The sequence below is a fragment of the Alligator mississippiensis genome, unplaced genomic scaffold, assembly GCF_030867095.1.
Source record: "Alligator mississippiensis isolate rAllMis1 unplaced genomic scaffold, rAllMis1 scaffold_21, whole genome shotgun sequence".
In the NCBI taxonomy this organism is placed as follows: domain Eukaryota; kingdom Metazoa; phylum Chordata; order Crocodylia; family Alligatoridae; genus Alligator; species Alligator mississippiensis.
The window spans coordinates 410,299-433,052 of NW_026775376.1; the positions used below are offsets into that span (position 1 = coordinate 410,299).

At 49.7% G+C, this 22,754-nt stretch overlaps 3 protein-coding genes and 1 long non-coding RNA gene across 4 annotated transcripts; 1 reads left to right on the forward strand and 3 right to left on the reverse strand.

Annotated features, from left to right (window-relative positions):
• Window positions 1-25: 25 nt before the first annotated feature.
• Window positions 26-2,860, reverse strand: LOC132247320 (E3 ubiquitin-protein ligase TRIM15-like). The gene is made up of 2 exons (XM_059720185.1): window positions 747-2,860; window positions 26-363 (listed from the first exon to the last, which is right to left on the reverse strand). Exons 1-2 carry the CDS (start codon window positions 1,098-1,100, stop codon window positions 313-315), a joined length of 405 nt encoding a protein of 134 aa, XP_059576168.1. The 5' UTR covers window positions 1,101-2,860; the 3' UTR covers window positions 26-312.
• A 9,354-nt stretch (window positions 2,861-12,214) lies between these two features.
• On the forward strand, window positions 12,215-14,120 carry LOC132247332 (E3 ubiquitin-protein ligase TRIM15-like). The gene is made up of 4 exons (XM_059720193.1): window positions 12,215-12,238; window positions 12,976-13,206; window positions 13,555-13,577; window positions 13,864-14,120. The coding sequence occupies exons 1-4, from the start codon at window positions 12,215-12,217 to the stop codon at window positions 14,075-14,077; spliced, it is 492 nt and encodes a 163-aa protein (XP_059576176.1). The 3' UTR covers window positions 14,078-14,120.
• A 3,659-nt stretch (window positions 14,121-17,779) lies between these two features.
• On the reverse strand, window positions 17,780-18,764 carry LOC132247306 (histone H1.01-like). The gene has a single exon (XM_059720165.1). The coding sequence runs from the start codon at window positions 18,686-18,688 to the stop codon at window positions 18,215-18,217; it is 474 nt and encodes a 157-aa protein (XP_059576148.1). The 5' UTR covers window positions 18,689-18,764; the 3' UTR covers window positions 17,780-18,214.
• Window positions 18,765-20,322: 1,558 nt separating this feature from the next.
• LOC132247307 (uncharacterized) lies at window positions 20,323-22,441 on the reverse strand. The gene is made up of 2 exons (XR_009458623.1): window positions 21,534-22,441; window positions 20,323-20,696 (listed from the first exon to the last, which is right to left on the reverse strand). It is a non-coding gene; the product is annotated as an uncharacterized LOC132247307 (long non-coding RNA).
• Between the last annotated feature and the right edge of the window lie 313 nt (window positions 22,442-22,754).

A 22,754-nucleotide genomic window follows, 5' to 3' on the forward strand; every position in this document is an offset into this window, starting at 1 on the left:
GGACCGATCCCCAGCAGGGATGTTTTCTCCAGCTCCAAAATGTCCAGGATATTTTCTGGGATCAGAAAGGAGCAGAGACTTCACAGGTAGTTGGCTCAAGCTCTGGTGGCCAGGACTATTCCCCGGGGACAAGAGGGGGAAAGCCTAGATTACACCTTACAGACTTCAGGCCGCCAGTGCCCAAAGCTGTCACTTCCCCGAGGAGAAGAGGGGGACGTTCATGCTTCCCACCTCAGGGACAGAACCAGTGCTTGCTGTGCTGTGGTGCCCTGCAGAGATGTGCCCATTGCATTGTCTCCAGGACCCTTCCCTCTATGGGAAGTCAGGTGGAGCCACGTACCTGCTCAGTGTGCTCCTCATGTCCTAAAGGGAGAGACAAAGATGCAAGAGTGAGCTCGGTGCAATGCCCCACACCAGGGACCCTGTGCCCGAGGGAACGCACTTTGTCCTCAGACTCCGAGTGCCGGACACAGAGGATCTGGGGAAAGTTCAGCCCCTTTACAAGCCCTGATTTAGTGATCCCCCAAGAGGTGTAATAGGGCAGCCATGCACCTTGGGCAGTGGACATGCACAGGGCAGCAGCAGCTGGGGCTGATATTCTGCATCTCCCATCACTGCCACCACGTGCCTGTCAGGGGCCGTTGCCCTTGTCGCCCCTCCTCAGTTATGCACCTGGTCCTGGCAGACCCAAGGTTTAGCCCTTTCCCTCCCCTGCACTGGGACTGGAGACATTTCATGTGCCTCACCTGCAGGAGGTCACTGGCGGCCTGCTGGCACTTCCCCTCCAGCTCCCTGATCAGGCTGGTGAGATGGGAAATCTCCTCGGAGAGTTGGGTGACAGTCTCCCCCTGACTCTTCTCAATCCTGCTCTCCGCCTCTCCCAGCTCGGCCAGCATGAGTCGCTCTTGTTCCTCCAGAAACCGGCGCAGTTGCTCAAACGCAGACACAATCTTCTGCCTCTCGGCTGCTGCCTTTTGCTGCCATGAAGAGAGAGAAACCACATCAGGGAGAGCAGCCGTTTTGGGGAGAGTCAGGGCATGGCTTGTAAGGCCCCGTGGTCCCGACTGTCTCCATGGCTGGGACCCCCGACCTCCCACCATCTGGAGCAGAGCTGGGGATAGCTCAGGTCTGGGGCCCTGCCTGGGATCTCTTCACTCTGTTCATTTTGCAAAGTTTTTTTTCTGTTTCCCTAAGAGCCAGGACCTTAAGGAGGGGAGAAGTCCATGGCTGTCAGCAAGGAAAGATTTCCTCTTATAATCAGTAATCCTGGTTTTCTCTGTTTAAAAATGCAAACTTCTCTGCTATAAACCCCAAATCCACATTTTTCAACAATTAAAGTGAAACACCGCTATATATATAGCTATCAGCTGAACACAATTTTTTTGTTTGCAAGGCCTGGCTCCATGCACCTGCCACAACACCCTGCAACACACGGTCACAAAATGCCACGGTCACTGTCCCACCAAACATGCAGAGCAGGACACGTCCCTTCCTTCCTCCCCGACATCAGCCGGACCCCGGCAGCACCCACCTGGTATTCCTGGTGTTTCTGGCTTTCACTCGCGTGCAGTGCTTCAAGCCTCTCCCTCTCCCCCCTTAGCAGCTGCAGCTGAGTTTGAATTTGTTTCTGCGGGAAGGAAAACTCCTTGGGTCAGTTCTCCTTGGAGGGGAGAAGCTGGAGTCTCTTCCCTGCACCATAACCGAGAGGGCTGCTCGAGGGTGCGCTGTGACGTGACACCAGGAAAGCCCATGCACTCAGGTTGGACCAGCAGCTCCCAGTACAGCACACCCTTGCCTGGACGCAGCACCGAATAGTGTGTGCTTAACACAGCTGGAGCAGCAAGCAGCCAGTTTCCAGCTGGATTGTGGAGCCAGCTCCTGCCCAGCAGGAAGAACACATAGAAAAATGGAGCCGGTCCTAGGGAGGTGCCACAAGGCAACACTGCAACCAGTGGGAAGTGCAGACTGTCAGGGACATGCACTGAACAGAAAATAACACGGCCTTGAATCCACCACGGTCGACAGTGCAGAGTGCCAGCCAGTCTTAGGCAGCTGGGCCGGACAAGACACAGGTCTGGTCTCTGGGCACTGAAATGAAGAAACTCAGAAGTGAGACACCAGTCCTGAAGTACCACAGCCCAGCAGTACAGCTACTGCTACAGCTACAGCGAGATGCCTCAGAAAGAGCAGCATTAATCCAGGACCAGTGCAGCACGGCATTTGGTAGCCAGGCCTGGACAAAGACAGGGGAAGGAGGTGCTCAGATTCAAAAGGAGGTCCTGGCCGTGCTCCCTGGACTGGGGCGGTGCCACCACGTCCCCTCTGGAGCCAGCATTAGCCCTGAAGCCCCCGGCATCAATGCAATGCGCATTACTGAGACTTGTGCAACGTGCTGGGAGCATCGGCTGGGGGAAGCGGCTGCTCGTGGCAGATCCTGTGAGCAGGGCCTGCCCTCCAGAGCATGCCACGTGGGCTCTGTCCAAGGGGAACAGAGTCTGTCCACGCGCTACAATCCCTCCGTCCCCAAGGAGTCCCCAGGCAGCTCCCAGGGAGGGTTGTAACAGCTGAAGGGAAACTGGTGCCGGACACCCCCTGTTTCAAGACACAGCCCCGCACACAACCGTGGGTCGGTGACACTGGAGGAGGTTCACTGCTCTGCGTGTCCAGGGACAGGGGAGCCATGTTCCTGCTTTGTCTGCTTTCAAAGGCAAGATTTGATGACAAGGGTGTAATAACTGGGCGATTATAAGGTTAAAGTGCTAGTCATTATTATGGGATGGAGCTGGAGACCAGCCCTCCCCGCTATGTTGTGCCAGAGTTACTGTCATTAAACCAGGCAGGTGGTGTTTGTCCCCTAATCAAACAGCCGGGGTTTCGGGCTGGAGAAGAGCACGTCTCAGTCGTCTTTGCTGAGTCAGGAACGTAACAAAGAGCATTTGGGTCCTTCTCGCCTCCCCCCAGCAGGATGGCTTGCACAGAGGCTACCACAAACCAGCCTCCATGTGCAGCCACGCCATTGTGCCGTGGCCGCTGGGCAGAAAGACCCAGCGCCGCAGAGAGGTGTACATCCCCCTCAGCTGCACAGCCGGACTGGGCCCGCGCGCCCGTTCTTGCACTGCTGCGCAACCTCCTGGATGGGAGCCGCGGGGTGAGCTCGGTGCGCCTGGGACTCCCGGCAGATCATGCACATCAGGACCTGGTCTGTCTCGCAGAAGAGCTTCAGAGCCTCCCTGTGCTGCTCGCACACCATCTTGCCCCTGGCTCCCTCCGCTGACCCCATGCTCAGGCCCTTGACCACTTCTACTAAATTGCCCAGCTGCCTGTTTGGGCCCAGGAGCCTCTGGGCAAAGGTCTGTCTGCACTGGGGGCAGGTGACGTCCATCTCGGCCCCCTCCCAGCACTGGGCAATGCAGGCTCGGCAGAAGTTGTGCCCGCAGCCGACAATCATCACCGGGTCCACGAACAACTCCAGGCAGACGGAGCAGCTCGCCTCGTCCCGGAGGCTTTGTACAGCGCTCGCCGCAGCCATGGTTGTGAGACGGGAGGGCACGGGGCTACTTTCACTTTCCTGAGCTCAGGGCTGGGCTCACCCTGGGCCGTTTCCTTCGTACGAAAGCCATTTCATAGATTTCATAGACATTAGGGCTGGAAGGTGTAGTAAAAAGACGTTAGGCTCCCTGATTTTGCAATAACGCTCGAGCAGCAACTATGTGATAGAAGTGTCTTATGACCATCTTATGACCCTTGTGCAAGATCATAAGGTCTAACGACTAATCTGTGGTCTGCTGTTCTTACTGCTTGCCTTGCATTTTGAAATCATCCCTGCCCAGTGCCCTAAGGTTACGCTGAGATAAGAGGTTACTAAAGTTTACTAACTTTGCCGCAGTTCCCCTTTCCCTCTGCGCATGCGACAAAAGATTTTGCTGTAGTTCTGCTTTTTGAATGCGCATGCACCAACCCTGATAAGTCACACTAACCAATAACAAGTTAAGTTCAGCCTACAAGATAAGACGTAACAACTAGGAAATGGTAATGCTGCCAATAAGTGCCTAATACGTCAAGACTATGTTTAGGTAAGCTATAAAAATGTGATTCCGGGCCAGACTTGTGGTCGACTCTGATTTGAGCTCAGCTCCTGGGTCAAACTGTTTGCAAACAATAAATCTGAAATTGGACCTAGCCTGTGTGTGTGACTCTCTCCTGGGGTGGATTGGACAAGCCTCCAGGGGCACGAAACTAGCCGTTTGTGCAACAATTTGGCGAGCCAGCCAGGAGTTGCCCTCGGACTACCCCGGGGTCACGATAAGAATGGAAAAGGTGTCTGTGAAGTGGCCACCAGACTGCTTTTGGAGTCTGTCACAGCACTGGAACCGTGAGTCGGGACACCCGGGAGGTTAAAGGCTCTCCCTTAAATGAGTCAACCAGGCTAAGTGGGTCCGAAGAGACGGCGCCAGGGTGTTGACGGAGTAAGTATTCATTTGCCTTGTGTCATTTGGGTAGTTTGTCTTGTTGAGTGGTCTCTCAGGGAATTTGGAATTTTGGAATGTTCAGTATATAACTCTGAACATTAGCCCCGGGGACTTTGTTTTGAGTGATTTTGTTTTAATGTTCAGCAAATAGGTCTGAATTTTGATTGACACAATGGGTTCAGGTAGCTCCCAAGAAGAAAACTCCACAACCCCATTAGGATGCATGCTAAGAAACTTTAGTAAGTTCAAAGGGAATTACGGGGTAGAAATGTTAAAAGATAGATTAATTACTCTCTGTCAGTTGGAGTGGCCGGATGCCGGTTCTTTTGATGTGAATCTGGCTAAGGCAGTGTGGGGAAGGAGGTAGGTCTAACTGGATGAATGTGCGTCGGTGTATTTAAAAAAAAAAAAATGATGAGCCACTGACCAGGTCTGGGACTAAAAGCTGAGTCTAGCCGCCCCGATTCTGCCTAACAAGGTAGTGTCAAACGCAAGGGGGCTCAGCTGGAACCTCGTGACCCAGTGGACAGGTGTCTGAGTGATTTTGTCTTTCCCAAATCCGTTGTCCCAGTATCTTCTCTCAAGGGCAGGAGTGAAAGAATCCCTTTTGTGTTTCCCTCCCTCCTTCCACTGTATGAGCCGGTGTCACGTCAGTAGCCTTGAGTCTGGGCAGTAAGGACTGCGGGGCAAGGCACTGAACAGCCCGGACATCCTAAATAAGCCTTTCCTGTGTCTTTCTGTGTGCTCAAAATCATGGTGACTGGATCCGAATCTTATTAAATACAGGTCAGTTTAAAATCTTACTGCTGGCTAGAATTTTGTCTGGTAAAGGATCCTATTTTTTTGTGTCTGAGAACATACGTTGTATTCGGGGAAAAACTGCTCAAAGCGCCCTCATCCGACAACACGTCGGGCTTGTCGTAAATTAACTAGGACGCTGGGAGAAAGCCCCGGGTCCTCTTTAATTCTGATAGTGAGGGAAGATCTGACTCAAGGGTTAAGGTGCAGGGATGAGGCTAAAACGCCACCGGACACAGACCAAACGGATCGGGAAGGGATAGCTGGCACAAGCTGTTCTAAAACACCTCCCCCGTATGAGGAAAAGCTGCAAAAGACTGAGGGGGCAGCGGGTAAGCTGCTTTCAGAACTCGTAGAGATTGCGTATGAAGTTTATGGGAATCGTGATCAGGTGGCAGAGAGGAGAGAGAGAAAGCCTGGGGTGGAAGCACAAACACTGGGGGGGGATGGAAGGAGAAACCTGAGGGGGGCAGAAGAAAGGAATACTGGAAGAGGGATTGCCCTAAGCTGAAGGACAAACAAAAGGAAAGTCAGCGGGGGGCCGCCTGATAAGGGTGAACTCCTCGGGGGAAGGTTCAAGCTGAAGGGGCGAGATTTACTAACAAAGCTACAAGCTTCTGTGAAAGCCAAAGGAATTGAGATTTTAAAGAATGTTGATTCATGTATATGGGCAGATGGCGCCTCCTTCAGGATTGGTATAAGACCTGAGAGCTGTAAACAAAAGAATTTAGTGGATCATCCTATGGTTTAAAAGATGCTTTCTTCTCTATTCTGCTACACAAAGATAGTCAGAAATTGTTTGCCTTTGAATGGGAGGACCCAGAGGAGGAATTCTTCGTAGATGGTTCGAGTAGCGTGATACATGGCATGCGGCATATGGGATGTGCTGTGGTAACTTTGGCTGAGACGGTGTGGAAAGAAAAGCTCCCGGCAAACTGGTCAGCACAGGCAGCGGAGCTCACTGCCCTGACCCATGCATTGGTATTAGGAAAAGACAAAAGAGTGAACATTTTTACGGATTCGCGCTATGCCTTTGCCACTGTACGTGCCCATGGGTTGTTATGACGAGAACGTGGGTTCATCACGGCCTCTGGATAAAAGATTGCAAATGGGCCACAGATTGTAATGCTATTGAAAGCCCTCCGCTACCGAAAGAGGTGGCCATGGTGCATGTTAAAGCCCATGGCAAGGCTGCAGATGAGCGCCAGAGAAGGGGAAATGCAAAGGCTGACGTAGCAGCCAAAGAGGCAGCACAGATGGGAGGAGAGGCAGTGTTTCAGGGCTCGGCCCATGAGGTGCCCTTTTACTTAGAAGATTGTAAAGCAAAGTATGGCCCAGGATCAGATAAGATAGCCGCAGAGCTCAAGGCTATTAAGAACCCTCAGGGATGGTGGATTGTACCCGGAGGGAAAGTATTAATATCTCGATGCTTATTGGAAGAGATACTCCACCGGTTACATTATTCCACTCACATGGGAGGCACTGCGATGGGAGACTTGTTAACTCGTCAAATGGTGGCTCCAGAACTTGATCTGGAAGCCCAGAGAGTGGTCTCTCAGTGCCCAACCTGTCAAAAGGTAAACCCAAAACCTACAAGACCACCAGCCCCTATGGGAGGAAGACCGTGGGCCCATTATCCCGGACAAGCTTGGCAGATTGACTTCGCTGAACTTCCAAAGTCTGGTCGTTACTGTTATCTGCTAGTATTGGTTGATCAACTAACTGGATGGGTGGAAGCGTACCCCACAAGAACGGCTACCGCATCCACAGTGACACGAGTACTACTCCACGAGATAATACCCCGATTTCTGTTGCCTGAGTCTATTGAGTCAGATCAAGGAAGTCATTTTGTGGGGAAAATAGTACAGGAAGTGTCCAAAGCTTTAGATATCACATGGAAACTCCATGCTCCATGGAAACCCCAGAGTTCAGGTCAGGTGGAGCGCATGAATAGAACGCTGAAAGCGACGTTAACGAAAATCTGTATTGAGACTCATTTGAAATGGCCGCAGGCACTCCCACTGGCTTTAACTCGTATTCGTAGCATACCACGTAGAGGGATTAAATTGTCACCTTTTGAATTAATGTTTGGTATGTCTCCCAGAGTCTTGCCAGCGGGGTAGAGGGAACAGATTACTGTAGATTTAGAAAAATCTGAAATTTGAGAACATGTTATCACCTTGCAGTCTGTTTTGTCTTCCCTACACAGGTTTGCTGCACCCTTCCAGAGCCTCCCGCTTGATGCACCAATCCACAACTTCAAACCGGGTGACCAAGTTTTGGTACAGAAGTGGAAGAAGGATCCCCTTGCGGAAAGGTGGGAGGGACCCTACCAGGTGCTGCTGACTACACACACAGCTGTTCGCTTATGAAACAGCGATAAGTGGACCCATTGCTTGAGGGTAAAGCCTTTTCATCAGGAGGACACCAACTCCCAGGGTGTGGTCACTCCGGAAGCTGATAACACCCGGGAACAAAAAGCCAACAAGTGGAAAAGTGAACCTGCTGGAGATTTGAAGTTATGCTTGCAAAGATGTGGGCCCTAGTCTATTTGTTGGGACTCTTGTCCCTTTTAGGTATATCGAACCCAAAAGTTATGTCCACCTGTTATACTTGTTCTCAAAACAAGCTTGCAACCCTCAGTAAGGTTCAGTACAACTGCAAAACCGCTTAGCTCTTAACTACTTACTTGCAAGTGGAGGAGGGGTGTGCAGGAAGTTGAATTTATCAAATTGTTGTGTTGAAATTGATGATAATGGTGAATTGATAAAGGACCTAGCAAATGATATGGAAAAGGTAGCACATGTCCCAGTCCAGACATGGAACGGGTGGAACTTTGACTGGTTTACATCCTGGCTTCCTCAGACTGGCTGGTTAAAGGGCGTGTTGATGGCCTTATGCTTGTTAGTGTCAACCCTTTGCTTGCTTCCTTGTATGCTACCGTGCATCATGACCCTTCTGAGACAGACTGTTCAGTCAGTTGTTAACCGTGAAATGCTTGTACACTATCAAAGATTGGCTATTGCTGACACTTATGAAAATTTTTAGAGTAAGAAAGCATCTGAGGGGGGAGTTGTAGTAAAAAGACGTTAGGCTCCCTGATTTTGCAATAACACTTGAGCAGCAACTATGTGATAGAAGTGTCTTATGACCATCTTATGACCCTTGTGCAAGATCATAAGGTCTAATGACTAATCTGTGGTCTGCTGTTCTTACTGCTTGCCTTGCATTTTGAAATCATCCCTGCCCAGTGCCCTAAGGTTACGCTGAGATAAGAGGTTACTAAAGTTTACTAACTTTGCCGCAGTTCCCCTTTCCCTCTGCGCATGCGACAAAAGATTTTGCTGTAGTTCTGCTTTTTGAATGCGCATGCACCAACCCTGATAAGTCACACTAACCAATAACAAGTTAAGTTCAGCCTACAAGATAAGACGTAACAACTAGGAAATGGTAATGCTGCCAATAAGTGCCTAATACGTCAAGACTATGTTTAGGTAAGCTATAAAAATGTGATTCCGGGCCAGACTTGTGGTCGACTCTGATTTGAGCTCAGCTCCTGGGTCGAACTGTTTGCATACAATAAATCTGAAATTGGACCTAGCCTGTGTGTGTGACTCTCTCCTGGGGTGGATTGGACAAGCCTCCAGGGGCACGAAACTAGCCGTTTGTGCAACAAAGGGACCTCGGAAGATCATCAAGTCCAGCCCCCTGCCCAAAGGGCAGGAAGTCAGCTGGGGTCATAGGATCCCAGCAAGATAAGCATCCAGTTTGCTCTTGAAGGTGTTCAATGTAGGCGCTTGAACCACCTCCGGTGGCAGGCTGTCTGGTTCTAGGCCTGATTCACTGAGGGCAGGTATGCTGCAGTAAGAGGAAGGATGATTCACTAGTTCGGATATTAAATTTGGATTGTCAATTCTAGATTCAGTTCTCAGCTTTGCCACAGACTTCCTGCGTGGTGTCGGGCAGGTGACACGGTGCTTCAGTTTCCCCATTGGCAGCAAGAGGTAATAGAAATTCGCAGCTGGCAGGAGTGGGGTCAAAGTGGTGACATGGGGGAGAGGAGAACTGGGAGGCAGCACTCCTTCCCCAGCTCAGGGAGGAGAGATTTGCCTACTGGTTAGAGTAGGTTTTGGAATCAGGACTCCTGGGCTGTATCCTGGCCTCTGGGAGGACTGTGAGGCCTAGTATTAGAGCAAGGAGGCTGGGAGTCCATATTCCTGGGCTCTGTCCCTAGTTTCCTGGTGTGAGTACATGGGAGAGGGGAGGGGAAGGGAATTCAGATTCCTGGATTTTTATTCTCAATTCAGAGATGGGACTGTAATTTAGTGGTTAAAGTAGCTATGCATGGAAGTTAGGCTTCTGGGTTGTATTCCCTGCTGTGGCAGGGGATGGCTTTTATTCAAACTATACAACTGAATAGGTAGGATAGCATCAATGGTGCAATGTGCCCATACTGGCCATAAGGTTTCAAGTACCAATGCATGCAGTACCTACACTAATGATCTAATGCCACTGCGATACACCTGGATCCCTATCCCTCACAGCACTGTTACAAAAAACCCAGCACTGTTTGGTCTTTTGAGAGAAGACTACAGCCTCTCTATTCTCTGCAGGCTTAGACATAGAATTCAAAGACAGTTACAATTCCCTTCCAGATTACCCTTTCTATATAGCAAGTCAAGATACAATCACATTTTCCAGTGCTCCTCCATTCCCCCTTAGCAGGTAAGCTACTTCTGCCACCCAAGTCAGATAAAGAGGCAAGACAGATCTATAACCCAATCTTTTCTTGACAACACCCTGAAAACATTAGAATAACCACTTGTCTCTATGCCTATCTAGCTACCTGCAATAGCATAATACAGATTTTCACTTATACTGGCTGAGGAGAGACACAGGAGAGAGGAGGAAGGTGGGATGCAGGCTGGCAGGAGGTTGCTTTGAATTTGCTGAGGTCTTCCCCAAATTCCCTGTTTATACCCAGTACTTATATATGGGTTATTTAAATACATAGAATCATAGAAGTAGGGTTGGAAGGGACCTTGTAGATCTTCAAGTCTGACCCCCTGCCTGGGCAGGAGGAAAACCGGGCTCAAATGACCCCAGCCAGGTAGGCATCGAGCCGCTTCTTAAAGACCCCCAGGGTGGGAGCCAGCACCACTTCCCTTGGAAGTTGGTTCCAGATCCTAGCCACCCTGACAGTGAAGTAGTTCTTATGGATGTCTAATCTAAACCTACTCTCCAACAACTTGTGGACATTATTCCTTGTTATCCTGGGGGGCGCTAGGGGAAACAAGGTCTCCCCCAAACCCTTTTGGTCTTCCCTAGTGAGTTTTTAGACGGTCACCATGTCCCCCCTCAGCCTTCTCTTGTGAAGGCTGAACAGGTTCAGGTCCCGTAGCCTCTCATTGTAGGGTCTGCTCTGCTGTCCCTGGATCATGTGGGTGGCCTTCCTCTGGACCCTCTCAATGTTGTCCACATCCCTCTTGAAGTGCGGTGCCCAGAACTGGACGCAGTACTCCAGCTGTGGCCTGACCAGTGTCACATAGCGGGGGAGGATCACCTCCTTGGCCCTACTTGAGATGCACCTGTGGATGCACGGAAAGGTCCGGTTAGCCCTGCCGACCGTGACCTCGCATTGTCAGCCCATGTTCATCTTGGGATCAATGATGACTCCAAGATCCCTTTCTGCCTCCGTGCTCTCAAGAAGGGAGTTTCCCATCTCATACGTGTGCTGCTGGTTACTACTGCCCAAGTGCAGCACCCTGCACTTGTCAGTATTGAAATACATCCTGTTTTTGTTAGCCCACCCCTGCAACCTATCCAGGTCTTGCTGCAGTCTTTCCCTCCCTACTAGCGTGCCCACCTCACCCCAAATTTTGGTATCATCAGCAAATTTGAACAGGTTGCTTTTCACCCCGTCGTCCAAATTGCTGATAAAGAAATTGAACAGCGCGGGCCCAAGCACCAAGCCCTGGGGGACTCCGCTGCCCACTTCCCCCCAGGTCGAATATGACCCATCCACCACCACCCTCTGAGTCATATTCTCATTGACATTATTCAAATTGATTTATTTTACTGAGACTTTGGAAATTGGATTGAACCAGTTTTCCTGTGGACTTGAAAGACACCAGTTAAATGGGGCTTGTGTCCTTGTGAAAAGTACAGTTCTGGGAGAGAGCTTCTTATCTCTTTCCTTCACCATCTGGGAATGCTCCTTACCACGTTCTCTTTACTTTGCTGAGCAGGCCAGTTATAATGCACAACGGGTTAACAGAAACACATTATTATTGCAATAGGGATCTAGCTGACTACTTAAAAATCAATTGCTATCAAACAGCAGAACAAAACTCCAACAAGCAGGCATTCATTCCTGACCTAGTCTGATTTTAATGGCTTGATAAACAGATTCTTATTCTACTTTCCCAGGCTACTATTTAGGATTTTTTTTTAATTTATCCATGTTCCAAGCCAAAATAGCCAAATCCAATTCCAAATCCATGAGGCAGTCCAGAACCATAAGTGGCCCTATGACTGGAAAGTGATCTCCAGCCACTCCTGGGGCTTCAGATGTTTCCAAATCCTTTGGCAGGGATCCTACTTGCCGGCCCAAGCCCTGGGGTGTGGGGTTCAGGTGCCCCCGAGTTTTCTTGCCCTTAGCCATAAGGCCCTCGGAGCAAGCTAGGACGGAGACTCTCATTTCCATAAAGTGGGCTTAAAGCCGCTGCACCTCAGCGGGTACTGAACCACACCAGAAGAGCAGTTGTCCCCGGGTGCGCTTTAGGAAAACTGCCTTCATGGACAGATACGTGGTATTTCACCTGCCAGGTTAAAAACAGGCACTATGCTTGACCTGAGCCTTACAGAAGCATATCATTCATAACTTAGACTTTTGCTAGGTCCATAGTCCGCACTAGTCAGTCTCTGTCAGTCACTGACCATGAACGATGCATGCCTCTGAGGCTGGGGGGGTACGGTGACCACCCGCAGGCAGGGGCAGTGGCGTGGTGGTGGCAAGTGGGGAGCTCCCGCAGGTGGCCACAGCAGTGTTGGCGACAGCGGGATGGTGGCAAGTGCCGACTAGCGGTTTGCAACTACCTGCAGATGCCACCAGCAGTGTCAGCGGTGGTCAGTGACGCTCTACAACTGCCCACAGACGCCACTGGCAGCAAGGCGGGGAGGGTGGCAAGCAATGGTGGTGATGGCCAATCGCAGGGGGTACACCGCCAATTTTAGGGGGTGCACGTGCACCCATGTGCACCCCCTATGTGTCACCAATGGCACTGACCACGTCTACAGCCTACAGTACCTGAAACAGTTCCCTGCAGCCATGGCTTATGGGAAGATTTGGGGGAGCCAGGGATATGGAAGGAGAAATTTTAACAACTTTTTTGTCTGTTATCTGCCAGGTTAAAGGAGGTGTCAGTGGAGCTAAAGTTTTGAACATTTTGAATTAAACCCCTCCTTCTCTTCTAGACTCAGTGTTAGACAGTGATGAGGTTATCTAGTGTGCACAGTCTTCCAGGAGAGGTAAGAAAAACATTTCTAACGTCAAGAAATAGAAAAAAAAAAGTACTAATTATAAAGTTTTAGGTCTTCTTTATAAAACATATAGTAGCTTACAGATTTTTCTTCTTTGAAAACTACCTTTAAAGTGACACATTCCATGATTTCATCCATGTTTCTGGCCCTTCTGTGTCCCTTCTAGAAGCAAACAGAGATTGAGAAAGAGAAGATGCAATTTCAATTTGAGCGACTGCACCAGTTCTTGGAAAAACAAGAGCGTCTCTTTCTGGCTTGGTTGGAAGAGCTGGAGAGAGACATAGAGACCAGGAAGGATGAAAGTATCACACAGCTCTCAGAAAAGCTTTCCTGTCTTGATGCTCTGCTCAGGGAACTGGAGGAGAAATGTGAGGAGCCAGCAATGGGATTTCTGGAGGTGAGACTGCGTGAGCAGCCCCCAGATCCCTGCACAGTCACTGGCCACAGCTGACCTCCATGCCTACGTTGCCATTTGCTCTTTGTGGGGAAGAAAAATCTCTTGATCTGACTTGAATAGGAGAAAACTCCCTCCTTCCCCACCCAGCTGCAAAGGCTTTATTCCTGGTTTCATCCAGTCATTGACAGGAGGTGAAAGATTTAGGTCTTGAAGCCTCCTGTAGGACATGAAGTGACCGAGGGAACTGGGACTGTTTTGGGGCATGACCTAATGGAGTTCATCCAAAGCAGGAAGGTCCCAAGTGTAGGCCACACATGACTTAACTCCTTCTTTCTTTCTCCACTCTAGGATGCCAGAAGCACCTTGAACAGGTATGTGGCTTCTCATGCCCTGACTCCTGAAGCTGAGAAGGGGTTTGGGCACCAGGTGAAGGACACACCTTCCTGGAGCCTGGGGAGGACGGGCATGGGAGTGTCTTTCTCTGAAGCTCCCAGTCCCACCCCATGCCCACAATCCTGAGACTTCTGACATTTCCCCTTGCCCGCCCAGAGGGGGAAGGGAGTCACCTGTGGGTGGGAACTGACTGTCAGCCCAGCTTTTTGGCTGATGCCTTAGGTTGAATAGTCAAGAGATGGATAACTCTGTGTCTCTTTCTAGATGTGAGACAGAGAGAGCCTGGCCCTCAGCACTTTCTTGTCCTGAAACAAACTGGAGGATTTGGTTATTTTCTCAAAATATTACTTTTCTACAGGAGGCTCTGGAGAAACTGCAAGGCAATATGGAAACGGAGAGCTTAAAGAGGAGTGTGAGTGTCTGTGCAGGTGCTGTTCTCATGATGATTGCACTGAAGCTGGATGCTAATTCACAATAGGGTGAATGAGTGAGAAATTGTCCCTAGGGAGGCTACTCCTGATTTTTATACCAGCACCAGTGAAATAGAAAATCAGCTCTGGTGACTCCATTGGAATTAGTCTTGATTTACACTGGGCTGAGAGAGAAAGCGCGTGTTGGAAGTGGGGAGGGGGAAACAAGATGGGCGCAGAACTCCAGCAGAGGGTTTAAGGCATCTCACTTCAGCTCAAGTAGTATGAGTTTGAATCGTCCATTGGAGCCATGCCAATGCCAGCTGTATATGTTTACTCGGGCATTTTGGTCTGGGGAGTTAAAGGTTAAATGCCCAGAAGGCTCCACACATCACTTCCTTGTGTTTGCTGACTATGGAAACCATGAAAGCCCAGTGAGCTACAAGGCTTAGGCATGCCTTTAATCTATTTATTCCTGTGAGAGAGAGAGGCATCAGCTTCAGAGACTCCAGGGAGATTACTCTCCATTTACATTGGGATGGGCATGATGGGAATCCATCCTGGTGTCTTCTGTGGAGTTAAAACTAGTTCACACTCAGGGGGCACATCTACATGTGTGATTAACACGTATGCATAAACTCCAGACCTAATTGCTCCGGAGTTTATTCATGCACAGCATGTTGAGGTGGGCCAGAGCAGCCCAGGCTGGCAGGGGACCCAGAGGTCAGACTGCCAGCTGGGGCTGGTCTGACCAGGCTCCATGTGCTGCAGAGGGGCTGGTCAGTAGGCAGCCCCTACGCTGAAGCACCCTTGTGCCCCAGCCAGCCCCGTCACTACCTACACATGTGCTGTAGCACACAAAACAATGCTGCCACAGGGTACTGCTTGTGTTTAGCTGGACTACCCTGCGGTGGCATTTATTAATCTACTGCAACCTAGTAAGGTCACGTGTGTAAATGGTGACATTTTCATTGCGGAGCTAATTAGCTCTACAGCAAACATCTCGTGTAGACGCGCCTAGGGGATAGAACGAGAATGGATCCCAGGGTCTGTCTTTCTAGTACAAAGGTGATAGAAGAAAGCAGTCCTAAATGTTTTCTAATTCATACACTGCAGAGCACTATGTTGCTAAGATTATCTCTGGGTTTTTAGTGTCATTGCTTCACCTGTCCAGACCCTCATTTCTTTCTTGGTATTCAAGTCTGAGAGTAACCACCACGATCTGATCTCTGCTGTGTGTTTTTTTTTCTTTTAGTGTGCTTACTGCCTGACCCAAAGGTGGACAGAGGTAAATATTCGGGGGGTTGTGGGGAGGGTGGACAATGCAATGCAAATAGTTTCCTGAAGCAGGAGAAAATAGTTGTTTGGGGCCACTCAAAGCAACAGGAATCAAACTGGGGGAATCACTGCTAAAAAAGCAGCCCACCTATGCTGGAGATACTTGATAGAAAGACAAGGAAGTTATTACTCACTATTGCAGTGGTCCCAATTCCTGGTATTTTATTGCAAGGCTTGTGACTACTTGCAGTCCCTTTGGTAGGAGAGCACACACAACACCAGCAGACTCTCCTTATGCCTGAAGAAGGGTGTTTGTGCCCAAAAGCTTACTAATAACAATTTTCTCCAAGGATTTAGTGGGTCTAATAAAAGATACCACATCTACCCAAAGAACCTTGTCTGCCTTTTGGTTGGCAAAACACTTAGTTGAAAGAATCGTGTTTTCAATTGACAGTAAATTCCTAGTTCTTGTGATTATAGTGGAAAAGCAGAAAGCCTGTCCCCATGGATTTCTCCTTTCTGAGCCACAAGAAATGCAAATAGGAAGAAACTAAGATGTATTTAAAAAAATGCTTTATGATTGTTTAAGCCAGTCTGATATTTGGGAGGGGGCTGGCACTATGATACCATGATGATCAATTGGGACTATTTTATGAGTTACCAGGTGAGCCTGGTCAGCAAACATCTGTACTCAAGTGATGAAAGGTAAGGAGTTTTTCTTTCCCTGTGATTTGATGGGTGGAACAGAAATGGGTGAAATGAAAACTTAAAAATACCCTTTGAGCCAATGCACAAGGCAATAAGGGGCAGATGGCCCCAAGATGGCAATAGAACATTTTGAATGGAGAGAGGACATGATGTGCCAGATCATCCCAATCCCTGTCCCTCCCTCAAGCCAAGCTCTGCCTCTGGTTCTTATATTTTGTTTTTCCCCGTCTCCACTGAGCGTGACTCTGGATCCCGACACAGCGTTTTCTTGGCTCCGTCTGTCTCCAGATCGAACAAGTGTAAACTGGGGAGTCACACAGCAGGAGGTGCCTGACAGCCCTGAGAGATTTGATGCTGCGCCTTGCGTGCTGGGCTGCGAAGGCTTCACTTGGGGAGACATTATTGGGAGGTGGAAGTTGGGGAAGAGGCAGTCTGGGTTCTGGGAGTAGCAAAGGAATCTGTGAAGAAAAAAGGGGGGAACAGGATTGCAGCCAAGCAGGGCATCTGGGCTGTGCGGAAATACTGGGAGAAATACCAGGCTCTCACTTCTCCTGAAACCACTCTGCACGTGCATGGGATTCCCACAAGGATTCGGATTTATTTGGACTATGAAAGGGGATTGGTGGCGTTTTATGATGCTGGTAACAAAGCCCCGATCTTCACTTTTCCACCAGGATCTTTCACCGGGGAGACAATCCGACCTTTCTTTGAACTCTTGAGTACAAACTCCAGAGTAATATTGTCACCCTAAGGGACAAGATAAGCCATCTTCCCGATTGGTGGTCAGCCTTAGCCCTTTAGACTCTCACTCTTCAGAGGGAGGAGGAGGAGGTGGAAGAAAGAGCTTCACAGCTCCAGGTTTTCTCCAGCCTGTTTGTCTCTTTTGACTCTTCCCTTTGTTCCAGTTGCTCAACTATATTAAAAGAAGCTAAAACTGCATGCATGGCATTTTTATTAATAGATGGGCACCCTCTATTATTAATACACGGCACCCTCTGATTTCTGCTGGTGCTTCAGCTAGGCAGCACTTCTACAGAATTAGGTACTAGCTAATTCTGCAGAACATGTGCTTTCATGTGTAGCTTTTTGGTACAAAGGGATGGGCTTAAATATTTCTGCTTCTTAGCTCTTCTATGTCTGCTTCTCTCTCAGAGGCCTGGAGAAAGGTACCGTGATACCCAAATGCCTGTCTTTGTCTATCCCAACCATACATTAGGCCCAGCTCTTACCCACAAGAATTCTTTTCTTTCTGGAAACTTAAAACAGCTCCAGTTCAAAACTAGCCGTTTCCTTCGCGTATCAAGACCCGAGAAACTAAAAACAGGTACTTAAAGTCACTTGAAATAATAACAGAACATGTTCTTGGGACACTGAGATTCAATGTTCTTTTTTGGTGCAATTTCTCTAATGATTTGGTTAAAACAGCAACTTGTCTGTATGCATTCGGACGGCCTTTCTGTGGGTGCAAGGATGGCTGCATGGATAGTGCAAAATCTGCCATTTTCAGGTCAAATGAAGTTACGACGAGCCATTTCCTTGGCACATAAACAAACTCCATATAATAACTCTTAAGCATGGGTTACTCTTCAGATCTTGATCACAATCAGTGATCACTGACCATGCACCAGAAAAGTACTTTTAAAAGCTGCATCTCCACATAACTTGTGTGACAGACTTCCTAGAGCCCTATAGCAAAGGTTGGCAACATTTTGCAGCTTGCAACCCAGGTTGCTGTCCTGGGCTGCAGAGTCCCAATCGCCCCCCCCCCCCCCCCGAGAACTCAAATGGCCGGCCTGCTCTTTCCTCACTGCAGAGGCCGGTGCCTCTGCAGGGAGTGAAGCACTAAGCACCGACATGAGAGGACAGGGGAAGAGGGCGCTCTCTGGGGCAGCTCCTGGTCAGATCCAACTTCATTTGCGGGCAGGATTCTGCTATAGGCTGCTGACCTCGAAAAGGGGGCATGAGACCTAGCTGGTATCAGCGGCAGGGGCTGGGAGCCAGGCTCTCGCTGCAGTCACACGTCTCCCAGCCGGGAGCCAGGCTGGGGGAGGGACAACTGGAGCCCGGGAGGGGCTGGGAGCAGAGCAACTGCCCGGGGCTCTGCTAGTGTGACAGGCGGCTGTCAGGGAACCACCCCCCGCAGTGTATCCGCTCCTCCACCGAGCACGTGGTGGCTCTTAAAAGAGCCTTTGGGTTTGTAAGTAAGCGCGGCACGGATTTTACTGCCGCTTCCTGCCCGCGGCTTTTCGCCGGGCTCTGGCCGCCGGCTTTTTGGGTGTTTTAGCGCCCCGTTTATTGCCCCTGCCGGAGCCCTTCCCCGCCGCCGCCTGCTTCCCCCGGGACTTCGTCTCCTTCCTCCGGGCCGCGCTCGCTCTGCGGCTCTTGGCCGCCGCCGCGGCCGGGCGGGCGGGGCTCTCCTTCGGCATCCTGCCCATGCGGAAGGAGCCGGAGGCGCCGCTGCCCGTCACCCGCTGCAGGAGGCCCTTGGTGACAAGGGCGGTGACCGCCGCCTTGATGCGCCCCTTGTTCTTCTTCACGTTGTAGCCGTCGGCCGACAGCGCCTTCTTGATGGCGGTCAGGGACACGCCCTTGCGGGCCGTGGAGGCGCACACCGCGCGGAAGATAAGGTCGGACAGCCCCGCCCCGCCTCGCCGGTGCGGCGGCGACACAGCCAGCCCGCCCTGCCGCGGCATCCCCCCTCCTCCTCCTCCGCCGCCGCCGCCGCCGCCGCCGCCGCCGCCGCCGCCGCCGCCGCCGCCCGAGACACAGCGCCCCCCGAGCCCGCCGCCGTGTCTTATATACAGCACAGCCCGACGCAGCCCAATCAAGCCCGCCAAGCTTCCCGACGCAGCAGAATCAACGCCCCGCCCCCGTCCCCGCGCTCCTCGTGCTTTTGCAGCCCCCGGGATCGGGCCGCGCGGGGTCCTGCTCCAGCCCGGCCGGCGTGGCAGGGGAGCCGCGCTTTCATCCCCCCTAGTTTGCCGCATTAAATGAATCAAGTCCCCTCCGTGAAAAGCGCCGGAACCTGCACTGACCCGTGCGCCGGACCCCCGGTGCCAGGATAAAATGTGGGTTTGATGCTAAATGGAACCCCCCTGTCGGCAGGCGGCATGAGGAGGCTGCGGGGATAGGACCCCGGGGGGCAGAGAGATTCCCTGCGCGAAGAAATCTCCCCGTTTCTTCCTCCGGCTGGCCCGCAAGGCACCGCAAAGGCGGGCAAGAAACACAGGCTCTTTAGGGGGAGCCTGCCAGGATTTCTCTGACTTCAAAAGTGCGTTGTTGTGGAAACACACACAGAGTACTTTTGGGTCAGGTCAGCAGAAGCTTTTATTCAAAAGAAACTACAGCTGTAGGGGGAGTTCCAAAGTGACATGGATTTCCCAAGCACTTGGAAGGGGTCCCCCCCCAAGAGCAAAATCAGGAGGCTTATATACTTTTTAACAGTCGCTTACAACTCACGTGATCATATAGTGAAGTTAGCATGAAAAGCGGCTATAATATTACTTCATTATTTCTTTGCTGTTATCAGGATGGGAATTATGGGGGAGGTGAGGTTAGTTCACAAACCTCCTTCTTGCACCTGGAAATCTACTTTGTACATACTTTTTTTTTCTACCTTCAAGGCCGCGGTGAGCGAAGCATTTGCAGAAGAGTTACAAAGAACAAACATTTGCCCTTATCTGTTCTACTGTACCGAGCCAGCAATTCTACACAAAGCGGTTATGTCATCTTATAACTAAAATAATCAAAGTTTAAGGCATATATTTTTTCTGATTCCACAGCGTCAAAGTCAAAGCAAGGCCCCAGATCTCTGCTAAAGTAAAAGGCAACGGAAGGAGGTGGACGCCTTGGCTGTAGCTCGGCAAGGCTCTCGGGGTGCATCTGATATCTTTTATTAGACCAGCTAAACAGCTGGAAATTGTCTTCCTCAGCAAGCTTTCGGGGTTAAAACCCCTTCCTCAGGCTGAGGAAGCATCTGCCTGGTTGGCTGCTCCTTTCTCACTTCGGAAAGAAATGAACGGCAAATCTTCCACTGAGGGAGTCACAAAAGAGTAAGGTTGGAAGAGACCTCAGGGGTCCTTTTAACTTGCCACAGGTGAGGCAGTGGGACAAGGGCAATGCCAATGCCCTGCCATGCAAGGGTAGGGAGTAGTTCGTTAAATCAGAAAGAGAGAAGGGCTAAAAAAAATCCTCATGAGAACGAGATGCATCATTATTTGCATAAAACATAAATATTAATTTTGAATGACTTGCCCAATTTAGAAAGATTTAGCTATAGGCAGATTTTCCTGATGACAAAAGCACAATTATGGCATAGGAAAAGTGCTAAGGCAGACGCATCGTAGTACTTTAATTGATTCACCCTTTTACATCTGGGAGAAATGTAGAGCTCTCTTGATTGATGACTGATGAGTCTGGCTTCAGTGCAACTGGACAGATCCCTCCGATCTCGAGTTTTCTTCTTGGACAAGAAAATATTCATTTATTGGAAGATACCTAAAAGAGGTGCTCCATTTGCATACTACACCAAAGAGGTGACATCCAGTATAACTGAAAGGGGGAGAAATCTCTCAGACAGACACGCTCCCTTTCTCTCCACAGTTAAGTAAATTATTTCATTGCTCACTTTTTGCGGATTCAATTCCTATTCTGCAGATCACTAAAATCTTTCAGTAGCCTTTATACATCCTTGACGATTACCTGGAAGAAAGACCCAAACTGGTAAATAGGATCTATAATTAAGGAAAAGCCTTAATAGGCATCACCACCATACAGAACAGAAGGAAATGGAAGGGTGATGTCTGCAAAGAAAACCTCTTGCATCTAAGTTTGTTTGAAACATCTGTAAAGCAAGACTGTTTCCTGACAGATTCCCCATAGCCATAACTTTACAAAGTTAGCTTGTGTCACAGCTTTTGCAAGTGGCATCACATTTGCACAACCCCTGTATGCCAATGCTCCCCAGAAATCGTTTAAAATACATAAACGACCAGAATGAAGGTAATGAACCAGGGACCATAATCTATTACTGAACACACTCACCTCCACTGAATACAACCTAAAACCACAGCAATTTAGTTCTAATTGAGGGAGTGATTTGCCTAGGTTTAGGACAGGATAGTTACTGGTATAGGTGACAGCTGTGAAACATTTTCCCCCCTGCTAGCTAGCTCCAAAGTGTGACTATATTCGATTTTTAAAACCTGTATTTATTTGCTGTAAATTCAATTGACATATGAAGGGTCCTCTACGATGGCTCTTTTATACAACAAATAAGCAACACTTAAAAGGACCTTTTTAACAGAAGAACCCTTCTCCTTCCACCCAGGGGCAGAAAATGTGCTTTGAGCTAGCACATTTGGTAGCAACTTTCTTATCTTTGAACCCAGGGTCCTTCACTAGCCTGCTGGGCAGTAGGAAACTATCAGCAGTCTTAAGATATTTCTGGAGCTAGGTGCGGATGTATGCCTAAATGGGGGGGAGGATACTTTTTCAGCTACCTTTAAGCAGGTCATTCCTAAAAAAACCCTGCATTACCTTTATAAATTTCAAAGAAACAGTTGGGTTTAACCTCTTCCACACCTCCGAAGAGTAAGACTCCTTTCTGCGTTGGCGAGCTGCTTTTCTTTTTCCTCCGAACCGCCCCCAAACCCCATGCGTGTATTGGTCCCTTTCTCAGCTGTGAATTATTTAAAAGCAGGACCGTCCTGAGCGCTGCAGCTCCTGCTTATATGGAACTCAGTGGATCCTGAGCCATATAGTTGCTCGAGCAGAGCCTTTCCTTGACCAGTCACGAACCTCTGCAGCTCTCCCGAGTTGCAGAGCCGGAGTTTTCATCCTGCGCCTTGTCATGGGTTCATTTGGAGACCAATGATGCCAGCGAATATTTCCCTACCTCCATTATTAATACCAGTCAGGCTTGAAGTCTCATAGCGCAAATCCTTTGCTTGTCTCTATTGTAACCTGAGGGCAAATACGGAAAATAATGAATGCTTTGAAGGGCTTTTTTTTCAAGGTGCAGATAAGCGATCTCCGTATCTTTTCCTAGAAGGGAGGTTGTTATTTTATCTAGTGCTTGACAGATCCATACACCAGGGACACCGGCACTCCTAGCTGTTGTTAATGGTGCGGCCAGGCCATTTCTTCCGGAAATGCCCGTTGATTCATACTGGTGATTAGGTTGCCTTGGACAACTGGAGCGCGAGGGGCAAGAAGCGACTCTGATTTGCGGCAAATAGAGAATAAATGATTTAAGAGGCAACAGGGAAAGCAGCATTTCTCGTTGCCCGAGCTGAGCATGGGCGGCTGCAGGCCCCCACCGGCCCAGGGCGGGAGCGGGGCACGCGTGCACGGGCGAGACGAGAAAGCCTCCGCACTGCTCTGCGGCTCGGGTGCGGCGCGGATAGAAATGCTTCATTCCTATTGGACAAGCTGTCCAACGTGACTACAAATGCCGCTTCCTATTGGGTGGCATTCTGATACCCACCGGGACAAGGCGGGAGCCGGGAGCGGGGAACTCTCAGCCTGGAGCTGCTGCTTCTTGTACTTACGTTTGCCCCGGACAGTTAGTTATGCTGCTCCCTGCTTGAATCGGTTCCTTTTTAGAGGTGAATCCGGCTTATTATTCATAAATCAATATGTTAATGACTGTATCTATCATTGCTTTATGACTCTGAAGCCTCCCTTCCAGAGTAGCATGAAACAAATATTTAATACCATGTGGTGACTGGATCTATTCGTGGTACTTGAAGGTGGTTT

Excerpts from the sequence above, each read along its gene's own strand:
- LOC132247320 (XM_059720185.1), bottom strand. The coding sequence starts at position 1,100 with ATGGTGGGAGGTCGGGGGTCCCAGCCATGGAGACAGTCGGGACCACGG. Across the intron at positions 364-746 it reads CCGCCAGTGACCTCCTGCAG|GACATGAGGAGCACACTGAG; the intron begins GTGAGGCACATG and ends CTCTCCCTTTAG.
- LOC132247332 (XM_059720193.1), top strand. The coding sequence starts at position 12,215 with ATGCATGCCTCTGAGGCTGGGGGG. Across the intron at positions 12,239-12,975 it reads ATGCCTCTGAGGCTGGGGGG|AAGCAAACAGAGATTGAGAA; the intron begins GTACGGTGACCA and ends TGTCCCTTCTAG. Across the intron at positions 13,578-13,863 it reads GCCAGAAGCACCTTGAACAG|ATGTGAGACAGAGAGAGCCT; the intron begins GTATGTGGCTTC and ends GTCTCTTTCTAG.
- LOC132247306 (XM_059720165.1), bottom strand. The coding sequence starts at position 18,688 with ATGCCGCGGCAGGGCGGGCTGGCTGTGTCGCCGCCGCACCGGCGAGGC.